Genomic DNA, 24,896 nt, shown 5'->3' on the forward strand with positions numbered 1-24,896 from the left:
TCTTTGTCAGCCACAAGAGAACACTTTTAATATAGACATCGACTTCATACAAGACATGTGGTTTTGGTTTGACTCATGGTCTAGTTGTAGATTTTCCAAGAAAAAAAACACCTTAAAAAAACTTTTCATAAATTCACAGAAGTGAATCAACATGGCTTGCTTTCTTCAGAGGGTCTTTCCAAAGAGTTTCTCTAACCAGGGAAAGGGTGGGAACAAGACTTGATAGCCACCCGCCACTGGCGTTTATTTACCAAAGACATAGTGTAATGCGACGCCACTACATAGAACCAGATTGTGCATGTTAAAACACAGTTTCAATTCAAAAACAAAAACCCAGGACAGTAAAATGGGGAAAAAAAACAAATCTTATTTTAAAAAAGGAACTAAAATTACTCCAAAAAGCAACTGAGTTGTCTTACCATTTTCACATCCAAATTTTTTAAAAAAATCCCAACAAGAAAGTACAATCCCCAAGCGCTCTCCCTTTGTATTTAAAAAGGCCCCTGCCAAAAAACAAAACTTAGGCATTCCTGTCAATCCGCACGTCTATCTCCCTGCCACGAAGCTGCATCCCGTTCATCATACGGCAGGCTCTTTCGGCGACTTCCGGGGATTCAAATCGGACCACGCCGCACCCTTTGGACTTGCCGTTCTCCATTTTGATGTCTGCATACATGACGTGGCCTGTGGGAGAAGACGACTCGCTTTAGCCCAGGTCTGTCCTCCTTGCCCAAACTGCATTCCTTATCTGTTATAGCTCCACCTTATCCATTTTTCTGCACCATGTTATTTTGATACCAGCTCTCGTAGGAACGCCTTGGTTTCAAGTCTGAGTGTTGGACTGGAAGTCTGGAGCAGCAGAGAGATGCTGGCATGTAGGCCACTCTGTCTTTTATTAGGTAAAAAGGTATAGGGGCCCCTGACTATTAGGTCCAGTCGTGGCAGACTCTGGGGTTGCGGCGCTCATCTCACTTTACTGGCCGAGGGAACCGGTGTACAGCTTCCGGGTCATGTGGCCAGCATGACTAAGCCGCTTCTGGTGAACCAGAGCAGCACACGGAAACGCTGCTTACCTTCCCGCCGGAGCAGTACCTATTGATCTACTTGCACTTTGACGTGCTTTCGAACTGCTAGGTTGGCAGGAGCAGGGACCGAACAACGGGAGCTCACCCCGTCATTGCGGGGATTCGAACCACCGACCTTCTGATCGGCAAGCCCTAGGCTCTGTAGTTTAACCCACAGCATCACCCGCGTCCCTTCTGCCTTTTATTAGTGGTACCCAAATGATTTCCTCAAACGCTCAAGCTGTACGACTGCTCAGGGTCATAGCACCTAATGTCTCAGGTCTGATCTCCAGGTAGGGCTCAGAAAGACTTCATGCCTCCAAACCCCAGAGAGCCACTGCCAGTCGGTTTCCCAAACTCGGGTCTCCAGCTGTTTCTGAACTACAATTCCCAACAGGCCTGACCACGGATTCTGCTATCTACAGATCAGGGGTGTTGTAGTACCAATGACAGCTGGAGACCCAAGTTTGAGAAAGCCTGTTGTAGACAATATTGAGGTGGGTGGACCTGTGCAAGGCAGCTTCCTATGTGGACAAAATTAATCAGCAACCCCCATGCAGAGTGAAGCTTTTCGCAAAAGTCTAACCCAGTGTTTCCCAAACGTTTTTGGGCAACGGCACACCTGTGTACTAAAAAAAAATCTCGCGGCACACCACCATTAAAGCCCCGCCCCGTGACGTCAGCGCGCAGCGTCACGCCGGGAGGGACGCACAAAAGTGAACGTTTTTTCCCTCGGCAGCTCCTCTCAGCTGCGCTCAATCCGCCTCCGCGCAGGCTGAGGGAGGGAGGGAGGGGCGCGTGTGACCCGTCTCTGCTGGGAGACCAAACCCAGCGAGACAGAGTCGCGCGGAGGCGCCCAGGCAGCGCTGCCGGCTGCGAGGAGGAGCGCCAGGCAGCAGCAGGAGGCGCGGCCTCTCCTCGCCACCCCCGCCCCGCCTCTCGCCGCCCGACTCGCCCGCCTCCCTCCAGGCATCTCGCGGCACACCAGCCGGTGTCTCACGGCACACTCGTGTGCCGGGGAACACCGGTTGGGAAACACTGGTCTAACCGATGGGTAGGCAAACTAAGGCCCGGGGGCCGGATCAGGCCCAATCAGCTTCTCAATCCTGTCCGGGAATCAGCATGTTTTTACATGAGTGGAATGTGTCTTTTTATTTCAAATGCATCTCTGGGTTATTTGTGGGGGCTGCCTGGTGTTTTTACTTGAGTAGAATGTGTGCTTTTATTTAAAATGCATCTCTGGGTTATTTTTGGGGCATAGGAATTCGTTCACCCCCCCCCCCAAAATAGCCCCCCACAAGGTGTGAGGGACAGTGGACCAGCCCCCTGCTGAAAAAGTTTGCTGACCCCTGGTGTAACCCTTCGCCCCCTTGAAATGAGAGCGCCAAGCCTTCAATGATGGGGGAAGGAAGTGGCAAATCCCTCTGGCCTAATCAATGCTGGATCATACGATAGTCAGGAGGAGATCTACCCTCAACTCAGGTGCATCAGGCAACAATCCTAGCCCCAGAAGGCCCCTCCTGGCCCCCGAGTGCCTTCTCCCAAGAAGAGAACAGGCGTCGCTACGGCGTTAAGCCTGACCACTGCCTCTTTCCCACCTGCTCCATCAGAAGAGCCAGCCAAAAGGAAGAGGACTGTCCATCTTCCGGCTGACTGGATGCTTCTCCCAATTTAATAAGTTCAAAATCTCCAAAAATCTCTTCTCAGAGGACAATATGTCTGCCACACAGCCTGGCTGTGGGAACTCAGAAGGAAGGAACTGGGAACTGGAGAGGTCTCCCTCCCACTTGGGAGAGCGGCATGCCCGATCTAATCCTGCCTAATAGAGCAATATGGGACGGACAACCCAGCCCACCCAATGATCCTCTCCCCGCCGCAAGAGAATACACATAGCTCTCCCGTGTCCTTTGGGAATTTCCGGGTCGCTCCTGAATTGAGCTACTCACCACACTCATTGAACTTGTCTTTCAGCATTTTCCACGTGAAATCAAAAGGAAGCTAGGAAGAGAGAGAAAAAAGTAGTCAGAATCATCATCATTTAGAAGACATCTGAAGGCAGCCCTGTTTAGGGAAGCTTTTAGTGTTTGATGTATTGCAGTATTTTGATATTTTTTTGGAAGCCACCCAGAGTGGCTGGGGAAGCCCAGCCAGATGGGCGGGGTATAAATAATAAATTATTATTATTATCATCATCACAGGGGCCCCCAACCACCACCCATGGGGGGGGAGCACCACCACCCACCAGAAGTCAGGCACCTCCCCCTTGCTAGGAAACTCAAAATGCTTTCCTACCACGATGCAGAAACTTTCCGCCCAAGACCTGTGCTACATCCAGCCACACAACCTATTAAGGTTTGAGCCTATGGAAACTTCCCAGCATGTTCAGTTCTCATTTCTCACAAGGGGACGGGGTGGGATGTGGGGTACTGGGCAGAGGGAGGAAAATCTACTTGGAGCACCAACCCGAAAGCCATCTTTCCCCCACTCACATTTCTCACAAAAATCTGGCAAGCCTTCCTGGCTACTCCGGCGGCAGCGGCAGGCCCTCCGGTCCCGAGGGCTCCGGCGAAGCTCCCGGCGGCAAAATTCCCCCGGTCCATCTCCATCGTCCTCTCGAAGGTGCTCCCCATGGCGAGCCCCATCCTGTCTAGCCCTGCCCCCATGCCCTGCCCCATGGCGGGCCCCATCCTGTCCATGTTGGTGGCGGCAGCCCCCATGCGGTCGAGACCCATCCTGTCCATGTTGCTGGCCGCGATGCGGTCGAGACCTATCCTGTCGATGGAGGCCGCCCCGAGGCGGTCCAGCCCCGCGGGCATCCTGTCCATCACGGGGCCCATCCCTGCAGGCCCCATCCCGGCAGGGACCATGCGGTCCATGCCAAGGCCCATCCGTTCTATGCCGGAGCTCATGCGGTCCACGCCGGCGCCCATGCGGTCCATGGTTGTGCCGACGCGGTCCATGGCGGAGCCCATGCGGTCCATGCCGAACCCTAGCCCTGTGCCCATCCTCTCCATCCCCGTCCCCATGCGGTCTATCCCAGAGCCCATGCGGTCCATGTTGGACGCCAGGTGGTCTATCCCTAGGGGAGCCATCCGGTCCATGCCGGAGCCCATCCTGTCCACGCCGGAGCCCATGCGGTCCAGCACCAGCCCCATCCTGTCCATCTCGGACCCCACTCTTTCTATGCCATGCCCCATGCCCGAGGGGAGCCTATCGATGCCCGTGGCCATGCGGTCGAGGCCGGGGGCCATGCGGTCGATGGTGGGGATGCTGGCCCCGCCTCCGCCGCCACCTGCGAAAGAGAAAGAGGAGAGGAGACACGTCAGCAAGGGGAAGGCAGCAGCAAGCCCTCTAGAAAGGGGGCAACTCAAGAGACAGACCCAAGCACAATTAGTGTAGTTTAAATATTGGCGTTAATTGCATTAACAGGTTCACCCACAGCCGCTTCTCCCAGCAGATTACGGACTCTGAGGTTTGCCTCCTTCCAGGCCCGCAGCCCCGTTCTTTAAATCTTTTATTTTACAATTTAGAATATTCATTTTAACAACCTTAAAGGTATCAGTGACTTTCCTTCTCCTATTATCAAGTGTACTCAATCCCCCCCCCCATGTATTCAATCAACATTTTCCAATCTTCTTTAAACACATTCTTCTTGTTCTCTTATTCTATATGTTAGGTCCGCAAGCTGAGCATATTCCATCAGTTTAAGTTGCCATTCTTCTTTAGATGGGACCTCGCTTGTTTTCCATTTATCATCATCATCATCAAACCTTTATTGGCATCACTTACAAACATTCTGAATAAATAGGCCAATGCGATCTCATTGCCATTTCAACAGCACAGTCATTTCCCAAAGGGAAGAAGAGGCAAGCAATCTATTTCACCTCTGTTTTGGGGCTAACAAAACACATGCCACAGTAGTGGGATACACAAATACCCTTTTTTGACACCTGGGGATTTCCGTCTGAATTATCCCCAGCAAAAAGGACTCCGCTGCCCCATTTCTCTGCCAGGCTCTGACTTGCTCCACACACTGGTGTGCATATCTATCGCAAGCTCACGTTTTTGAACGAAACTTCAGAATACGGTGGGGTGTGCACCATGGAGGGTGGCTGGGCAGGGAACTGACCTGGTTATCCTAATCACCATCTCCTTTCTCTTTGGTTGTCAGGCGAGTAAAGACAATAAGAAGAAAACGCCCTTTTCAAAGCGGGGGGGGGGGGGGAGATGGCGGTGGCTGCTTTGCTGAGCACGCACAAGATCCAAGCCTGAGAAGGCTTTGTCACAGATGGGAAGACACAGAGAGCGGGCCACACTTACCCAGCCCCCTGTCCAGGGTGTCCCCAAAGCTACGAGGCATCCCCATTTCGTTCCTCGGGAAGTCTCTTTCAAACCCGCCTCCGATCGCACGGTCCATTTCTGGGAACAAAGAGCAGTTTTTAGTCCTCTGCCAGGAGAGCGGAAAACACAAAGGCAACAGGCAAAGTAAACGCAGCTTCCTAGTCTATACTGACTGGCAGTGGCTTCCCAGAGCTTCTGGCTAAGGACATTTTCATCCCTTACTAGAGACAGTAGGGATTGTTATCGCCATTGTGATAGGAATTTTGAGGTCTTAGATATATGGTAATGTTCATAACCGCACGTACATAGATCAGCACAGGAAGACCGACCTGAAGCCATTTTGATTCCTAAACTGAGCAAATGTTTTCTCTGCAAGGTCAAAATGGAAAAGCCTCCCCATTGTCTTTTCCTTCACAAATCCTGTCTTAAGGGCACCTTTAAGATATGACTAGGGTGTGAGCCTGTGACCTGGCCCAGGAACTAAGTATTTATCACTACAAAAGAATGGCCAGGCTCCCCAGGCAATCCAATCAAGTAACCTGCCAGACAGGAGATAAACAAGGACAAGAGAAAAACAACATTTAAATTTCTGTTTAGACCACCTTTTCTGTGATGTAGGTATGATGTTTCTGGGGGTGGTCTTGATCTACAGGGTGGCAATTTCAAAAGTCTTTATTAAGGCCTTGCACACTATTTTTCTGGGTCCTCCTCCTTTCCTGTGTGTGAGGGGAGCACCCTGTTGCAACAGATGAATAAAGATCAAGCTTACTAGCTGCTTTGCTTCTCAATATTCTCTGGTTGGCCTCTGTTATTTCTCCTACCAATAGGGAACCTATGTAAGGACTCTATATGGGCTCTTGGATACCCCATAAGGGAAAAGGGCAATTTTTGTTTACAACATCATGCAAAGGGAGCGCTCTTGAATCCTGGAACTCAAGTCGGTAGAGCATGAGTCTCTTGATCTCAACTTTGTGGGTTCGAGCCCCACGCTGGGTGAAAGACTCCTGCACTGCAGGGGTTTTGATCCCTTCCAACTCAACAATTCTATGATTCTTCCACTAAGCTTCGACCCATCAGAAATGAGCCCAGGGACAACTTGCCTGGTACCAACACTCATCTTTTTGGCACCCGGCAAAGGCATTTCTATTCTCTCAGGCTTTGGAGCCCAATTTACCATGTTGTGCCAGGTAGGTGGGAATTTGCTACCATTTCTATGTTCAGGCATATGTGAGGGAGGGCATTTTTTTTGCATTTGATTATTGTGGATGAACACTTTTGACAGTTGCATTGCTTTTAAATGATGCATTTGTGGCAGATTTTATTATTGTGTTTTTACACTGCTGTAAGTTGCACCAACACTTTTTTCTTTTGCAGGAAGTGATGAATAAGCACACGATAAATAGTCTGTAGGAGAGGTGTTAATAGTTTGCTCCTCTTTTTTGTTTGTTTGTTTGCTATGCACCATATTTTTCGCTCTATAAGACGCACCAGACCACAAGACGCACCTAGTTTTTGGAGGAGGAAAACAAGAAAAAAAATATTCTGAATCCCAGAAGCCAGAACAGCAAGAGGGATCGCTGCGCAGTGAAAGCAGCAATCCCTCTTGCTGTTCTGGCTTCTGGGATAGCTGCGCAGCCTGCATTCGCTCCATAAGACGCACACACATTTCCCCTTACTTTTTAGGAGGGAAAAAGTGAGTCTTATAGAGCAAAAAATACAGTATTTCGTATTCTCCTTTTGTATGTTGCATAAACCATCCTGTGGTCTTCGGATGAAGGGCAGTATACAGATTTAATTACTTTTTAATAAATAGTAATAAAAGCGCCCGGTAAAATAGGCCTGCTAGATGGAACTCAAAATCTACCACTGCCAGAATCATGCTTCCAAGGGCCTTTCTCAAGCAAGAGCTCTCCTCTGTTGTCATCTGGTATTCAAAAGCATACAGCTGGACCACCTATCCGCCCCAGTCAATAATAAATAATAAATTTTATTTATATCCCACCCTTCCCAGCCGAAGCCGGGCTCAGAGCGGCTAACCGTAAATGATAAAACATTCTAAAATCATTTCATTATAAAATTAATTCCAATCAGATTAATGGCAACCATTGGACTAAAGTTCTGTGAGGATTGCCAAAGGAGGGAGTCAGGCTGTGCGCTCTTGTGACAGAGCGTTCCACCAGATCAGAGTCACAGCCGAAAAAGTCCTGGCTCTAGTTGAGGCCAGCCTAACCTCTCTGTGGCCTGGCACCTTCAAGACGTAAGTTCCTCCGTGGGACATACCAGGAGAGGTGGTCCCGTAGGTACGAGGGTCCTAGGCTGTATAGGGCTTTGAAGGTTAAAACCAGCACCTTAAACCTGATCCTGTACTCCACCGGGAGCCAGTGCAGCTGGTATAGCACTGGGTGAATGTGATCTCGCAGCGAGGACCCCGTAAGGAGTCTCACCGCGGCATTCTGCACCCGCTGGAGTGCAGAAACTCAATGTCCAGGAATAACACGAGTCACAGCCCATCAGTATTTGGAGGGCCGCCCCCAAAAGGTTCCTCATATCCCTTGTCAAGACTAAGTGAGGGAGAGACGATCATAATCAAAGGTTTAAAGAACCTCAGAATTAAAGGGAAGTCCTCTCTCTGCATATAACTGTTGCATTATGGGGAAGTGTTTTTCTCTTGCATTCTGGGAAGTCTTGCTTATAAGCTATTCTCTGCTCCTGCACACACTGTACAAACCTGCTCCAAACACCAAGACATTCTTTCCTTGCTCAGTTCATCTTAAGTTCATGAGAAACACTATGACCTGTACTTTATGCCTAGCTGACCACATCTACGGAATTCAATTGTTGTATTCTTTCATGTTATGATCAATCATTAGTAATTGTTTTAGCCATATTAATCTTTAGTTATAATTTAATTAGGAGGTTTCATGCCTGTCTAGTTCCAGCTTCGTTTCCCAGCCTTTAATCCATCGATGATTAATGATCACCGCCTTGTACTTATGTTAATTCCCGCCTTCTACTTATGTTAACCAATCAGCAACAAGTTGCTTTGTATTTGTATCAACCAATCAGCCACAAGCACACCTGTGGCAATGCATGTAATACTCAATAAAAGAGACTCCTCGAGACTTGCGCGAGAGACGCCTCTCTCACATGACACCTGCTACTCGTCTGTCGTTATTCCAACCCAACACAGAATCGTTACTCTGAAAATCCTTGTGGGTTTCAGCACCATTCGCCTTCCCAAGCCCTACTAAGCGCAAAGCAGTTTATGAAGATTAGCAATCGTTTGTCTCACCGCTCATCCTACCCAGGTTCATCCCAGAAGGGAAACGGCCAAGGTTCTCCATTCCGCTGAAAGGCCCTTCCATCCCTGAATAACAACAATAAAAGCAACAATGAGCAAGTTCCCAATCCCTCCTGCCTTGCCAGCTAACCCATCTGTGGGATTTGAGAGGGCACCAGGCTCAGATTTCAAGAGCTCCAATGGCTCCTTCATTTTCAGACATTAGCGGTATGTAAGGCTTGGGACGCGGGTGGCGCTGTGGGTTAAACCGCAGAGCCTAGGACTTGCCGATCAGAAGGCCGGCGGTTCGAATCCCCGCAGTGACGGGGTGAGCTCCCGTTGCTCGGTCCCTGCTCCTGCCAACCTAGCAGTTCAAAAGCACGTCAAAGTGCAAGTAGATAAATAGGTACCACTCCGGCGGGAAGGTAAACAGTGTTTTCGTGCGCTGCTCTGGTTCGCCGGAAGCGGCTTAGTCCTGCTGGCCACATGACCCGGAAGCTGTACGCCGGCTCCCTCGGCCAGTAAAGCGAGATGAGCACCGCAACCCCAGAGTTGGTCACGACTGGACCTAATGGTCAGGGGTCCCTTTACCTAAGGCTTGGGACTTTTGAGCTTTCCATCAGGTCAAGCCAACCACTGTCTGACCTACTCTGGAAATGCAGCGTATGAACACATTAAATAAAAGTGTTGCAGAGACGGCCTGGGAATATGCACGGCAGAGGAACCTACTTTGAGGTGAGGGTCGCATTAAGTATCACCAGCACCCCACTGCAATCCTGCCCCCATACACCAGTTCCTGCCCCCGTTCCACCACTTACCTCCCATTTTGTTCATTCCAAAGCCCAAGCCTTCTATGCCCATTCCTAAAAGAGAACAGACAAGTGGAAATTATAATAATATTTATTATTTATACCCCGCCCATCTGGCTGAGTTTCCCCAGCCACTCTGGGCAGGTCCCAATCAAGTGTTAGAAACAATAAGGTAAAGGTAAAGGTACCCCTGCCCGAACTCTAGGGTTGTGCGCCCATCTCACTTAAGAGGCCGGGGGCCAGCGCTGTCCGAAGACACTTCCGGGTCACGTGGCCAGCGTGACAAGCTGCATCTGGCGAGCCAGCGCAGCACACGGAACGCCATTTACCTTCCCGCTATAAAGCGGTACCTATTTATCTACTTGCACTTAGGGGTGCTTCCGAACTGCTAGGCGGGCAGGAGCTGGGACCGAAAGACGGGAGCTCACCCCGCCGCGGGGATTCGAACCGCCGACCATGCGATCGGCAAGCCCTAGGCACTGAGGTTTTACCCACAGCGCCACCCATGTCCCACGTTAGAAACAATACAGCATTAAATATTAAAAACGTCCCTAAACAGGGCTGCATTCAGTTGTCTTTTAAAAGTAAAATAGTTGTTTATTGCTTTGACATCTGCTGGGAGGGCGTTCCACAGGGCAGGCGCCACTACCGAGAAGGCCCTCTGTCTGGTTCCCTGTAACCTCACTTCTCGCAATGAGGAAACCGCCAGAAGGCCCTCAGCACTGGATCTCAGTGTCCGGGCTGAGGGGGTGGAGACGCTCCTTCAGGTATACAGGACTGAGGCCGTTTAGGGCTTTAAAGGTCAGCACCAACACTGTGAATTGTGCTCGGAAACGTACTGGGAGCCAATGCAGATCTCTCAGGATCGGTGTTATGTGGTCCCGACGTCCGGAGGGCACCAATCTTCTCAGTGGTGGCACCCACCCTGTGGAACGCCCTCCCATCAGATGTCAAAGAGAAAAACAACTACCAGACTTTTAGTCGACATCTGAAGGCAGCCCTGTTTAGGGAAGCTTTTAATGTTTAATAGACTATTGTATTTTAATATTCTGTTGGAAGCTGCCCAGAGTGGCTGGGGAAACCCAGCCGGATGGGCGGAGTATAAATAAAATAATAATAAGAAGAAGAATTATTAGAGCAGAATTAGCCGAATAGGGGGCTCTTCAGACGCTGCTGGATTATCGTCCAAAACCAGTTTGAAGCCCATATTGTGATTTCGTTTTCATAATCTTTGACCTGGCAATAGACCACGAAACATGATGCGTGTGTGATGCAAAAATCACAACGTGGGAGAAACCGTGAAGCCAGCCAATGGCTCTACACAGCTCCCTCGTTACTGCAGACATTGTGATGTATCGGTGTATCGCGATGTTTAGCTGGCTATACATCACAAAGTTTGAAAACCAGATCCATCCTTGTTTTAGACACCGGGATAGACCAGCACAGAAATCATGAGAGAACGCTAGGGGAGACTGCAAAGGAAAGAGCCCGGCCCCAGTTCCTCGCTCACCTCCGGGTCCCAGGTTGCCCATACCCAAACCCTTGTTCAAATGGTTTGCATCAATAGGTATTCCTCCTGGCCCCAGTCCCATGCCAATGCCTCCGAGTCCATCTGCAGAAGAAGAGAGGTTCAAAAACCAGCCATCAGTATCAGTGTGCATTCACCCCCTGCCTGGAATGAGAAGCCATGATAGCTCCCTCCTTGTTGCCCTTCTGTTGGCAAATGGAAACCTCGTTCCAATGGGCTTTGGTAACTGACCGCTTTAAATAAAGTGGCTGGTGCTGTGCTGTTTTTCTTGTAACTATTGGTGTGTTTTAAACAGTTTTTATACGTATATATAGCTTTAGTTCCCCTTCATGGATCACTGCCTTGTCGTGGCGAAGGGGCTTGAATAACTCAAGAGAAGCTATGAGCTATGCCATGCAGGGCCACCCAAGATGGACAGTTCATAGCCGTGAGTTTAGACTAGACGTGATCCACGTGGAGAAGGAACTGGCAAACCGCTCCAGTATTATGCCAAGAAACTCCATGGACATAAAAAAGGAGCAGCTTTGAGAAGTGAGAGTTTCCAAGGCATGCTCTGGTTCATGGGGTCATGGAGAGTCGAACACGACTAAGACAACTAAATAACATAGCTTTAGTTGGTTTTTTATTCGTTTCCCCACATTTTAAGTCAGTTTTAAGCCATTGCAGGATATGCGTAAGTGGGGTTTTCGCTGAGCTCTGGGCAGAAGCTCCTATGTACACCGTGCCAGAAATGGAGGGGAGAGATTAGGAGTCTGGAACATGACTGGGAGGCAGCAAGGAGGAGGAAGACTCAAGGAAAAGAGTCGTGGGGGGCAGAAAGAGAGAGATGCAGGAAGATATTAAAGGACAGCCTCCCAGGGCTCCCCTGACCATACCTCAAGTCTCCACAGGGTGCCACGGCACACTGGTTGACAACCAATGCCGCATACTAATTTTAAAGTGCCCAGACAGCATAGCCCACTGACCATGAGAATTTAACTTTTTGCGGTGGAAAATAGCAGGAGAGCAAGCAAATCTCCCCGATGACAAGAACACACTGTTCTACAGGGCAGGTGTGCGAGCTACTTCCCATGTGGAGTAACACAGCCAATTCTTGTGTAACCTTTTCTGGAGATACTTACGAGGAAGCTGCTGGGGCCGCTCCGGAGGGAAGAAGTCCCCTTTCGGCAAGGCTCGCTCGTCCTGAAATATCAGATGCAAAGATCAATACAAAGCCGAACGCAGCGGAAGCCTGCTGTAGCATTCGATTTTGCACACAACTGTGGGACGCCCTCCCACCAAATGAAAATCATAAACAGGCTTTTGAAGGAGGCCCTGCATAGGGAAGCCCGGGGGCCGGATCCAGCCCAATCGCCTTCTAAATCCGGCCCACGGACGGTCCGGTAATCGGCGTGTTTTAACGTGAATAGAATGTGTCCTTTTATTTAAAATGGATCTCTGGGTTATTTGTGGGGCATAGGAATTCGGTCACCCCCCCCCCAAAAAAAATATACCATATTTTTTGCTCTAGAAGACTCACTTTAACCCTCCTAAAAAGAGGAAATGTGTGTGCGTCTTATGGAGCGAGTGCAGGCTGCGCAGCTATCCCAGAAGCCAGAACAGCAAGAGGGATTGCTGCTTTCACTGCGCAGCGATCCCTCTTGCTGTTCCGGCTTCTGAGATTCAGAATATTTTTTTTCTTGTTTTCCTCCTCCAAAAACTAGGTGTGTTTTGGGGTCTGGTGCGTCTTATAGAGCGCAAAATATGGTAGTTCCCCCCCCCCAAAGGGACAGTGCAACAGCCCCCTACTGAAATAGTTTGCTGACCCCTGCTTTAACGTTTGATGTTTTTCTATTTTGGTGGATTGTAGAGCTGGGCGACACACATCGTCCAAAACCCATTTGTGAAGTCCGTATCGTGATATCGGTTTCACAATTTTTGATCTGGCAATATACTGCGAATCGTGGGGTGCGCGCGCATGTGCGTGCTAAACACAAATCATGACGCACAAAAAACAACAACGTGAAGCCAGCCAATGCCTCTAACAAGTTCCATCCTTATTTCAGACACTGTTGTGTATCAATATATTGCGATGCTTAGCTGGTGAAATATTGCAATGTTGAAAGCCAGTATCACCCAGCCCTAGCTGGAAGCTGCCCAGTGTGTTTGGGGCATATACATTATATGCACAGCATATAAATATTATTGTTGTTCTACTTACCATCTTCACATGCATTGGTCTGTCAAACAGCAGCTGCCCATTGAACATGGCTGTGATTTGGGTCAAGGAGCGTACGTCATGGATTAGCCCAACAAAACCCTGAAGAGATGGTCCCTGCAAGAACCTGGCAGCTTTTTGTTTAGTCTGACCAGATCCACCTCGTTCTCCAACCAGCAGCTGCCAAAGCGTGACACTCGAACCACGAGTCTATCGGCAGAGGCCATCAACCTTTTGGGACCCATGGGCATATTCAGAACGCTGAGGTTCTCTAGGTATTTTTCTCCTACATTCCCCACCCCCTTCTACACTGCTCCAGGTCTTGGTCAAAGTCAGAGCCGCTGGAATCAAAATAATGCTCTTGAATTTGCATGACGGGGCTCCCAAAAAACCACCATCAAATTAAAGCTTACACCAGAAGATTGCACTGTTTTTTTTAAGAAAGAGAAACACAGACTGATGCATGTCTGCACCATTAAAGTTCCAATTTTATGGAAGTGCCTTCAGGCTGAATTCAGACAGGTGCCCGGTGGAGACTTTTTAATTTTCAGCAGATGTTTCAAGCCTTTCTGGTTAATTTTAAGTTTCTCTTTAGTAACACCACAGCGCACAGCTTAGAAACGATGGTGTTAAGGGGCACGTAGAAATAAATAAACGGAACCACCAATAATCACTGAAGACGTCTATGGACACAGAAGTGACCCTTGATTTGCTGGGTGATTTTGAGAGCACCTCTTGAAAAAAAATAATGGGTATCTGTCTCATGTCATGTTTTTGCACCACAAAAATATTGGGAAATGCTAGGTATATGATTATGATGGTTCAGAAAACAGAGGCATAGAATTTCATGGTGGGGTGGTATAAAGACTGGAAAATATATGAAATTTTAAATAAATCAGCTTTACAATGTACACACCTAACTCTTCCTCAATACTTCAGCCACAGGTGGAGGGTCACATGGCAAAATCCTGAACCAAGTTTAAAAAGATTCCCTGCAGGTAGAAAGCTAGCAGTTCTAGCCAAGAGATGGAGAACTTGTGGCCTGCCAGGTATTATCAAATTTCAACTCTCATCAGCCTCTAGGGGTCAGGGATGATGGAAGGGTACATCTGGAGAGTTACAGATTCCCCTACCCCATAGCTAACCTCAGCTTCTCATTGACATTAGTTTTTTTCTACATAGAGGAGATTGTGAGGTTCCCCCCCCCACACGCACAGTGAACAGTGTGAGCCTCAAACAGCCAGTCCAAAAACAGATTCCCACCTCAAATGCTGTTTGTATGAACTAGCCCTTAGATCAGGGCTTCCCAAACCCGTGTCCCCAGCTGTTTCTGGACTACAACTCCCATCATCCCTAGCTAACAGGACCAGTGGTCAAGAACGATGGGAGCTGTGGTCCAAAAACAGCTGGGGACCCAAGTTTGAAAAACACAGCTTGGTTAAGGTTGGGACACAGGGTGTGATGGCCTGGGATTCCGATTCAGAGGCTGAACCGGAGGAATCCCAGCCTGCACAGGAGTCCCCGCCTCCAGGGCCGGCTGAACTAGGGCAGGGCCTTGAGTCTGAAGCGCCTGCACCTGTGCCGGATCCTCAAGAGCAGGCACCAGGTGATTCCACTCTGGCTCCGGAGGTGATTGAGGACTCAGTGCCTACAGGTGAGTCTCCTCCTGGGTCCATTAACCCTTCAGCCTCTCCTGAACTGCAGAGGCTCAGGGCAGAGAGGCGAAGGGAGCTGGTTTCTCCCAGGAGGAGTGCTCGCCTTAGGGCCAGGGGAGGCGGGTCTTCTGGGGGCCGGGACCGCCCCCGGCCTTAGAAGAAGATAAAGGTCAGGCAGCCCGGTCCCAGGTTGCGGAAGCAACGTCGTTGTTGAGTACCTGCTCCTACCCGGACCCAGACCTGACCTTCCAGCGTTCCTGTTCCCCGCCCGGCTTCCTGCTTCTAACCTTCCAGTGTTCCTGTCCCCGCCCGGCTTCCTGTTTCGGACCTCGCCTCGCTCCTTGTGAACTGTTTCCAGGCTAGTGACCCAGGACTGATCTTTGACTACGATAACGGTAACCTACCCCCCGGGACCAGCACACAGGGGTGGACCACCAGCACCTCCACCAAAAAGCCCATAGATTATTCCCTGGGTGTACGTGCAGGAATTCTGCAACTTGTGCCCTCCTCGGCTATCACCCTTCCCACCCCCCCAGCCCCAGAGAAGGATACAAATGGCCTGAACAGCTTCAATAGCCTGCTCAAAAGTCACTGTGCCGATGCCCCGGCTCTTCCCGTCTTTGTCTTCCAGGATGTCTGCTCGGACCACTACGCCAGCCATGCTGAAGACCTCCTTCAGCTTCTTCCAGCCAACTTTGTAATCCAGCTGAAGGGGGAGAGGGAGAAGGGGTTAGTGTTTGTACGAAAATGTATTTTACAAAGAACAGATTGCATCGGGCGGAAAGGAAACCTATGTAATGTAACAGCTGCAAATTTTGCGACTCCAATTCAGGTCGCAGAAATGCTGAATCTGTTGCCTTGACCATTTGTCAACTCCCTGTTAAAGTGAGCAATCTGTGTCTCTGAGGTAGTGATAGGGGTGGAGGCTGGCTGGTTTTGTTGAGCATGGAGACGCTGTGTCCGGAAGGAGTTGGTGAGGACAGAGAAGCTATAATTTATGGACTGCTTCAAAGGAGTTTTAGAAGAAGCAAGAAGACCCTCTCTTGGGCTCAAGGGAGAGAAACACTTTGTACAGTGGTATCTCCGGCTGCGAACGGGATCCGTTCCGGAGGTCCGGCCGCATCCTGAGGAATTTGCAACCGGAGGTGCTGCTTCTGCGCATAGAGCACTTCTGCGCATGCGGCAAAACCCGGAATTTGCCGCGTACGCAACCAGAGGTGTGCGTATCTACAGGTACTACTGTATTCGACCTGATATGCATAAATACTACAGCTCGTTAATAGTCGCCATCCTGCAAGCAAAGCGTCATCCTCAGAGTCTTGTGTGTGGCGTCTACTTCATCGCTAGGGCTTTGAGGGTGAAACCGCTGCATCGCTCTGCACGACCCAGAAGAATAGCTAACAAGAACACAGTGCTTAAGCGACAGAAGAGTGACCTTTAAGGTGAAAAGCCAGCAAAGCACAGATAGGACTAAGAGTTAGCCTGAGGGGCCGCTTGTATCTCAGTATCGAGACCTGGGTTTTCACTATCATTCAGAAATATCTCTGAGCAGAATCAACCACAACACAGCATACAAATGAAGCTCAGCTGTGTTAAAACCACCCACAAGGCCTGTTTCACATAAAGCAGGCATAGGCAAACTCTGGTCCTCCAGATGTTTGGGACTACAATTCCCATCATCCCTGACCACTGGTCCTGTTAGCTAGGGATGATGGGAATTGTAGTCCCAAACATCTGGAGGGCCAGAGTTTGCCTATGCCTGACATAAAGGAACAGCTCTCAAGTGGCATTTTTACTGCATTAAATTAAGAGCTGACCAAGCTAAAAGTTAACCCGTTAGCTGGAAGAGTCCCCTGGGCACAAAATTAAGACACACCTTCCCACGCCTCACCCTGCCTTTTGTATGGAGTGGACAATGGTGCTTTTGAGAATCAGAAGAGCTCTCTGTTCCCACACTTTGTCGTGGTGATATATTATTGTTAACAAGGGGACCCTGATGTGTCCCTTTCCAACATACTCCATTCCTTCCCCCCAGTCAGTCAGAATGCCATTAGGTTTCTCTCTTTCTCCCTCTGATCTGTTTTCCCTAAAGGCATTTTCTACTTTGCAAAGCCAGGGATCTCAAACAGTAGGTGGTGCTGTTTTGGAGACATAAGGATGCAAACATGAAAAAGGGGAAAAGAAGAAGACGACTGGTAGGATTAAATAGTTTGCTTGCTTTTTCCTCTATCCTCCCCATCTCTTCTTTCTTTTAGGGAGGGGTGGGGATCACTTAGCAAATGCTAGATGCTTTCAAACAAAAAACAAAAAACTATCAGTAGGGGTGTGGAGGTTCAGTGCAAGACCTCTAACGACCCTCACCATCACACTGCCTTTTGGGCATGAAGGAAAGCAGAGGAAGGATAAGAAAACACACTCAAAATATCCACACTCAAAATATCCCACTTCATACAGGCAAAGGTATGTTAAGATGTTCAGCTGCCCTGATGCCAGGGCTAGAACCTTTCCCAAGCAAATTCAAGATGCAAAAATTCCAAGAAGCTGCGAAACCGCCAGGCTCCTTAAGGGACAACACAGACGACACAGTGCACAAGCAAAGGCAAGACAAAGGGCCACTCACGTTGGCCACAAAGACCGTGCTCCCAAGCCTGCCTGCCTGCAGGGCATGAATGATCTCGTTGGGGATGTTTGGGTTATTGAGGATGCTGGGAGGAATGTTGATCATCCCGGGGCCGCCGGGACCAGGGCCGATCCCCATCCCGCCACCAGATGCAGCCATGGCCTTCTGTACGGCTCTCCTCACATGCTCTCCATCAGGATCCTAGGACAGAAAAAAAAGGGGGGGAGGGTTTAGGAAAGCTCTCATCCTGCAGAGCAGCCGGAAAGCCAACTGTCTAAGACAGGGGTCTGCAACCCGCGGCTCCGGAGCCACATGTGGCTCTTTTACACCTTTGCCGCGGCTCCGGGGCAGATACTAGCGAGGGGAGGAGGCGCATTGTGCGCCCTGACACTCCCCACTGTGGTGGGCGCTGTACTGACTGTGACGTCGCATGGGGGTGGTGCGTGCGTTAGCCACGCACCGTCCCGACGTCACCTTCCCGCCCGCCCGCTACATTGTAAGGGGCAAGTACTCTGCTCACTGCATTGAAAGGGGGCATGTACGCTGGTCACTATTTTGAAGGGGAGTGAAGCACACACACACACACAAAAAGGTAACTTGTTAATTTAACGTTTATTCCTATGAGGAGGAGTAATTCTGAGGGGTCAAACAAAGAAATAATAAAAAAGTGACAAAAAAGTTTTATAATCACGAGATTTGCGGCTCCCAGTTTTCCCCCCCCCCTTCGGAAACGGGTCCAAGTGGCTCTTTTTGTCTTAAAGGTTGCAGACCCCTGGTCTAAGAAAGCTAGAGATCAGGGAAGCATTCGTGCTCAACCTACATGCTGGTAGGATGACTTCCGATGTAGGCAAGAGCACTGAATCATGTGAGACCTGGAAGGGGGGAGTGATGCAGCCCAGAGACAGGTTGCTCGGCCCTTATACGAACTATCCTGTGGCACTGGGATTCTTTTTTGGGGGGGAGGGGTCCCTCCACTACACTGTCTTATGGAAGCGAGCCAGGGCAGGGGGAGAGACAGGCAGCAGCAGCCTCCACAGGCTCACCTCCTTCACTTTCAAGGGCCTCCCGCTGAGGCTATGCTTGTTGAGAACTTCCACAGCCTTCTTCATGCTCTCTTCCATCTTGAACTCAACAACACTGCAGGGGGAAGGGGGGAGAAATAAAGAAACCCAAACAGAATCACAAAGGGCTCCCGGATGTCACCCATGCCCCCTGTTCCTTTTTTTTTTTTTTAATAATATTTATTAAAGTTTCACAAAAAATAAAGAATTTCAAAATTTAAACATATGAAGAACTTCAAGAATAAAAGCAGACAGGGACAAAACATATAAAAAATACACAGTAACAAACCATTAGCAAAAGAAAGGAAGGAAAAAAAGGGGGGGGGAGAAAAGAAAAACCAAAAAAACAGAACAAAGAATAAATTTATATTTTCATCTCTTATAGTTCATTCACTAGTTTCTTGACCTCCTCACACCTCCCATTTTGTATTCCAGTTCAAATATTAAATTCAGCAAATCCTTACCCTCTAGCATTTCTCCTTTATCAACCCATGCCCCCTGTTCCATGCCCAGTTGCTACAATAAAGTGGTCCAGCTACTTACGCACATCCCTTTCGACGTGGAAATTTCATGTCAGGCAGGGAGGAGCAGAGCGCAGAGCAGGAAGGAAAAGGAACAGGTCAGTAAAGAGCCAGATGAGCTTAAGATATTTAAAAAAGGATACTTGTTTGTCTTTACAGTCGTTAAGGTCAAGATTTTGCTGTTTTAACAAGCGGCAGAACTATTTGCCTGCATCCTAGAAGCTACATGGCTAGGGCTGACGCAAAAGGAGTAATGATAGGCAGACAAGACTCCCCAACTTCTCTCAGAGACGTCACTCCTCGAGCTCCTACTTGCCTCTAGGGCATCCAACCTCTAACCACTCTACCCCCAAAAGAAATCAGCCTTCAGGGAAGAGTCTGAAACTACCTTCCACTGAACTGAAAAGCAATGGACGCCTGCAACAGCTATCTTCGTTTTTTTACATTTAGACACAGACTGCCATGGAGTTCTGATATTTATGCAACCTCTCTCTTCCACACCGAGCTTACAAAGGTCAGCAACGAGAACCACGAGAAGCATTTAGGCTAAGGATTTGGACGTTCATGTACCAGTAAAGAAAGTACACAAGGACCCATGCGTAAGTCATACAGCCAAACACCAAAGGAGGGCAGCAGAGGGTTGCTGCTGCGTCTAACGTGCCCCATGTCCACCTCCTCCTCCCCCCCCCCACACCAAGCAGCTTTGGGGCAGCGCCGACGATAAAACCATACACACTACGCATCCCAAGTTCATTTGGTTCCACGCCGTTAACAGTTACATTATTTATTTATTTTATCGTTTTTTGGGGGTTTTTTTGGTCATGTAGTAAAAATCCACGGAAGAAATTCTCTCGGAGACTTACCCTTGACTTTCCTTCAGCGTCCATTAAGAGCTCCACGTATGTTACCTCACCAACTACAAATGAGATTCCAGACGGTACATAGACCAAGGGAGAAAGCCAAGAAAACAAGGGGGATTTAGAACAATCGTCAACAACCTTATATGGAGCCTTTGCCTTATTAAAAGCCCAGGAACACTCCACATTTGCTAGTCCACCGCAACTTGGCGTTACAGGTGTGTGATACGTATCAAACCAGAGTCGAAGACATATCCTTGATTTCCTCGCACTAGGTTACCATGCCTTTCAGTTTCCCTCAGGCTTTGATGCCCGTTCATCTCTGGGGACCGAGGCAAGAGATGGAAACCTCGCATGGGCTATTGTTGCCAAACAGAGCCACTCTCCCCACAATAGTGGAGGCAGCCTTCAGGGTTATGGTACCTGTTGGCAGCCTGATCCTCCGTTAACTTGCCTAATCCTCTTTTAAAGGCACCCAAGTCAGTGGCAATCGCTGCCTCTTGCAGGAGGAAATTTAATAGCTTAACCATGTGTGAGGAAGCCCTTTATTTTGTCTGTCCTGAAATCGTCCCACATTACGCCTACACATTACTCCTAGTTTTAGTGCTATGAGACAGGGAGAAAACCTTTTCTCTATCCATTTTCTCCGCACAATGCATCATTTTAGACACTTCTATCTTGCCCCCTTACTTGCCTTTCCTCTATATTGGAAAGCCCCTTCCTCATAGGGGAGTTTAGAGTCTATTTAACAGAAAACCAGGTTGGTTTTTTCTACTCCCAAGTTGCCCCTGAAAAAAAATTCAGGATTCTATTTATGCCATGTGGCTAAATCTTGAATTTACAGGCATCTCCTACTTTTCCTCAAAGGAGCTACAGATAGTGCAAAAGGGTTTGCACTTCAACCTGACTCCTCTAACTAGTACAACACATTAGCCCTTCCACATTTCTTTCTCCACAGTGACCAGATGCGAGTTTTACAATGCAGATTTTGCTTTGCGCTGCTTTTCAGCAATCGAAAAACCTGCAATTCTGGTTTCCGCCATTTGCTGCTGCTCCCCAAGTCTGGGTTAAAATAAGCGTCATGGGGGGGCGGAGGGAAATACTACACTTTACGCTAGAAAGCATGTGATCTACTTAAATTATTGGGCTGAACTTCACAGCCCAAAACCCATTCCTCCCAAATACTGTCCTAAGAGAGAGGCTTGAAACAGGTCCCATCCCACAAGGGGTCTAAGTCCAGACCACATCACTTTGCCAAAGCTCTTCTGAGTCAACACTGGGTCAGCGTTTGAAAGCAGCCAGGCGACAGTCGCATTTTGCAACTGGCAACCGGCCTTTTGCGACTGAATGGAGATGTCCAGGCACCACATTTGGTACGTTGTATCTCCACCTGCCTGCCCTGGTGAATAATCCAGTTCCCAGGAGCCACATGGCTCCTAAATTTTGTATCCCATTGCTCTGTGTACTGATTTAGGTGGAGGAATATCAAGAACACTGGCATAAAGTTAAATCATTTTTTTAAAAAGGATAACATACCACACACCTGTAACGTTAAGTTTCACCAACAAGTGATAAAACTGAAATGACTTCACCGAGAGGAGGACACCATTAAAAACATTTCAAAGAGAGGCATCCAAAACACACCAGGTGAGATCTGAACAGACCACAACACTTAAAAGTCTTCTAAACCATACTTACTGGCACCAAAGATGCCTCTGGAGAGTTACTATTATTAAGGGCTTTATACATCCCACGGTTGTCGAGTGATGGAGCAGCAGTCTGTCACCTCAGTTTAGCTGCTGCTCCTGAACCTAAACCTGGGGGCCCTGTAATAATTCTTACATACAAAAACCGAGAATGCTAACCGTTTTTAGAGCCGCATTCCTAGTTCTTGGAACTATGGTGACTTGCATCGAGAGTAATTAATTTGGACTGCCTTAAGCAATCGTTTTTGGTGAATGGGGCTGGGGGGGAAGCAGCTTTAAGCGATGCCAGATTAATCAACTCTGGGCTGCAGTCACAAAACCCAAGAACGCTCTCGTCTGTACATAACACACTAAGCTATCTGCAGAGAGAACGAAGAGGATTTCTCTTCTTTTCCTCCCGGGGTCACCTGCCAGGATAAGCAGCTGAGCAGAGCAACAAGAGGAAAAGCGGTCCCACGTTAAGATTTTGGCATCCACGCGAGCTGAAGGAAAGGCCGAAACACACAAGCTCAGCGCAGGGCTTGCAGTGGGACACAGCTATGAACACACACGTTCCTATTCGCCAATATTTCACGCACGGCGTAGATCAGTAACTGTCACGTTCCAAAGCGGCGTTCCATTCAATGTAACGAAACCGTAGCTGGAAGGAGGACCGGACAGTTAGCCTGTGAATCCACCATCGGTTGAAAGCTACTGAGATCTCTGGGGCTACCAACACGCACCACACTGAGTGCTGACATGTTACGTGTGAAAGGGCCACACATCCCTTAACGGGGTTGTGCGTGTAATCCCCATTTGCCTCAAGGGAACCTTCCCTGCACTTCCTTAAGGCTCCTAAGCACCTTAGCCATCGTTCTCCACTTTAAGCCACGGGGACCCTAAGTTTCAAAGCACGTGACCCAAATTTATTTCCCAATTTATAATGCGTTTCCAGAGATGCCCTCCAGGAGGATGGATTCCCTCCCCCCCTTATTTCCCCCCTAAATATTTGCTCTGTAGCTCGTTATTCGGCTGTGAACAGATTATAGTTTGGTTCCAATTCTGTGTTGACTTTTTGGATGAAAAATATGACTGTGGGGGGAGTTCTTTATTTGAAACGTGGTGGAATCACTTCTTTTGGCCAAATTTCCCTCGGAACTGTAAACCTTTGTAAGGATTTACGACAAAGCTATGACCAGAATGGAGGAGCCAATCAAGTCTCCCTTTGGCAAGACGAAAAGGGAAAGGTGGGGGGAAGGCAACCCATCCTCCTTTGGAGTTCACTCTTAAACGGTCCTGGATATTCAACAACGAAAGCAAGATTGCATCAACCAGGAGGAAGGCTGCTCTCCCTCTCCTCAGCAGCAAAACGTGTCCAGACCCATGAAAGGCTTCAAAAGCATTTCCAATATTTGAAAAAGAAAAAAAAAGCTCACACCAGGCCCTGATGATAGAAGCCTCACCTCTTCCAAGGGACTGCAAAGACTCTTTTGCTCTGAAGCCTTCTAGACAATGCCAAACACCTGCACAGACAGGACGCATCCTGTGAGGGCACAGCAGCTAGCATGCACCATCAGGAGAGCCTGTCCTCAAAAAAACCTTGCTTCTTCAACATAGCTACAGCTACCCAGAATCACCTCTGGCACGCTCCCAGCTTCAAGAGGAGGAAAAATTAACGCCATGGGGAAGGGCGCAACGCTGCAGCTCAGGCATGCGCAGAGCTGTTTACCTTTCTCTTTGACTAGATCTTTGAGGTACTGCCACTTCACATCGAAGGGGATGTTGGTAATGAAGGCCCGGTATCTTTTCGAAGGGCTGGCATAGGGCTCAAAGCGACTCCCTCCTCCACGCTTGGCACTTTTCTCCTTCCTTTTCTCGTTCTGGGTTGGCCGCTCACCTTCACTGCAAAGAAAGAAAAGAGGCCTACAGTTAAGGTACAGTGGTGCCCCGCAAGACGAATGCCTCGCAAGACGGAAAACCCGCTAGACAAAAGGGTTTTCCATTTTTGAGCTGCTTCGCAAGACGATTTCCCCTATGGGCTTGCTTTGCAAGACGAAAACGTCTTGAAAGTGTTCCGATTTTTTTCCGCTCTCCCCCTTTTTCTAAGCTGCTAATAGCCTTTTAGCTGCTAATCCGCTAATCTTTTAATAGCCGCTAAGCCTTTAATAGCCGCTAAACCGCTAATAGCGCTAATCCACTAATAGGGTTGCTTCGCAAGATGAAAAAACCGCTAGACGAAGAGACTCGCGGAACGGATTAATTTCGTCTTGCAAGGCACCACTGTATTTTAGAAGTTACCCAGCTCAAACCCTTCCAGCATTTAGCACCCAAAGCAAAAAAAAGGGGGGGAGGGGTATATACACACACTCTCTCGGTATATTAGTACAGTGGTACCTCTGGTTGCAAATGGGATCCGTTCCGGAAGTCCAGCCGGGTCCCGAGGTTTTCGCAACCCGAGAAGAAGCGGTACAGCGCTTCTGTGCATGCACGCATGGCGGTAGACTGCTTTTGTGCATGTGGCAAAACACTTCCGGGTTTGTCGCTTTTGCAACCTGAAATTTACATTACCCGAGGTGCTACTGTATATATATTAATGTTAGCTGTGAGTCCTGGAAAATGTGCTCCCTGCCTTGCAGGCCTTTTCTCACCAGGCCAGGGAGGAGAGGGCTAGGCTACAAAAGCTGAGGCTGCTGAACAGACTCTTAGACTGAGGTGTTGTTTAATATTAGTAACAGCAGCAAAAACGCCCAATTTTTTGTGGTATCTTCAGTTTTTAAAAGATTTTCCCGAAAATTCTAAGCTATGCAGAAATAAAACTCTTTTCAATGTAGCCATGAATCTCATCACTTCCGCATGCTGCTGGAAACTCTGCTGAATAGAATGCGCCTTGGAGCCTCATCAAAGGCTTGAGATCGTTAATTATTCGTCGGAGGCGATTTCGAAGGCTCGGCCTGGCTGAGTGGAGATTCCGACAGTAAGCCCCAGTCAAAAGACAACTGCGAAAAGCTTTTCCCATTTCCTTCCTCCTTGCAGAGAGATATTCGAGGTCAATTTGGGAATAGTCAAAATGGCTTCAGGATTGCTCTCCTGTACTATTTCAGGCACGTGGTTGATATACTTATGTATGTGTTTGCCTTGTACATTTATGAACATACAGTGGCACCTCGGGTTAAGTACTTAATTCGTTCCTGAGGTCCGTTCTTAACCTGAAACTGTTCTTAACCTGAAGCACCACTTTAGCTAATGGGACCTCCTGCTGCTGCCGCGCTGCCGGAGCA

At 48.7% G+C, this 24,896-nt stretch overlaps 1 protein-coding gene across 2 annotated transcripts in view; it reads right to left on the reverse strand.

Moving 5' to 3' along the window:
* Positions 1 to 24,896, reverse strand: part of HNRNPM (heterogeneous nuclear ribonucleoprotein M) — a 26,105-nt gene continuing 1,209 nt past the window's right edge. Inside the window, exons 2-15 of one of the 2 annotated variants that reach the window (XM_081177767.1) lie at positions 23,348 to 23,520; positions 19,940 to 19,992; positions 18,538 to 18,639; positions 17,495 to 17,695; positions 15,427 to 15,580; positions 13,223 to 13,272; positions 12,144 to 12,204; positions 11,005 to 11,106; positions 9,504 to 9,548; positions 8,698 to 8,772; positions 5,385 to 5,483; positions 3,554 to 4,356; positions 3,011 to 3,062; positions 1 to 684 (exon numbers count right to left, since the gene is read on the reverse strand). In XM_081177767.1, the coding sequence (XP_081033893.1) occupies positions 521 to 684; positions 3,011 to 3,062; positions 3,554 to 4,356; positions 5,385 to 5,483; positions 8,698 to 8,772; positions 9,504 to 9,548; positions 11,005 to 11,106; positions 12,144 to 12,204; positions 13,223 to 13,272; positions 15,427 to 15,580; positions 17,495 to 17,695; positions 18,538 to 18,639; positions 19,940 to 19,992; positions 23,348 to 23,520 (2,134 nt within the window). In that variant the 3' untranslated portion in view covers positions 1 to 520. Of the gene's footprint in view, positions 685 to 3,010; positions 3,063 to 3,553; positions 4,357 to 5,384; positions 5,484 to 8,697; positions 8,773 to 9,503; positions 9,549 to 11,004; positions 11,107 to 12,143; positions 12,205 to 13,222; positions 13,273 to 15,426; positions 15,581 to 17,494; positions 17,696 to 18,537; positions 18,640 to 19,098; positions 19,833 to 19,939; positions 19,993 to 23,347; positions 23,521 to 24,896 lie in introns of those variants that run through there. The other variant, XM_081177766.1, reaches the window with a different exon arrangement.

This window comes from Podarcis bocagei (genome assembly GCF_964188305.1).
Source record: "Podarcis bocagei genome assembly, chromosome: 18".
In the NCBI taxonomy this organism is placed as follows: domain Eukaryota; kingdom Metazoa; phylum Chordata; class Lepidosauria; order Squamata; family Lacertidae; genus Podarcis; species Podarcis bocagei.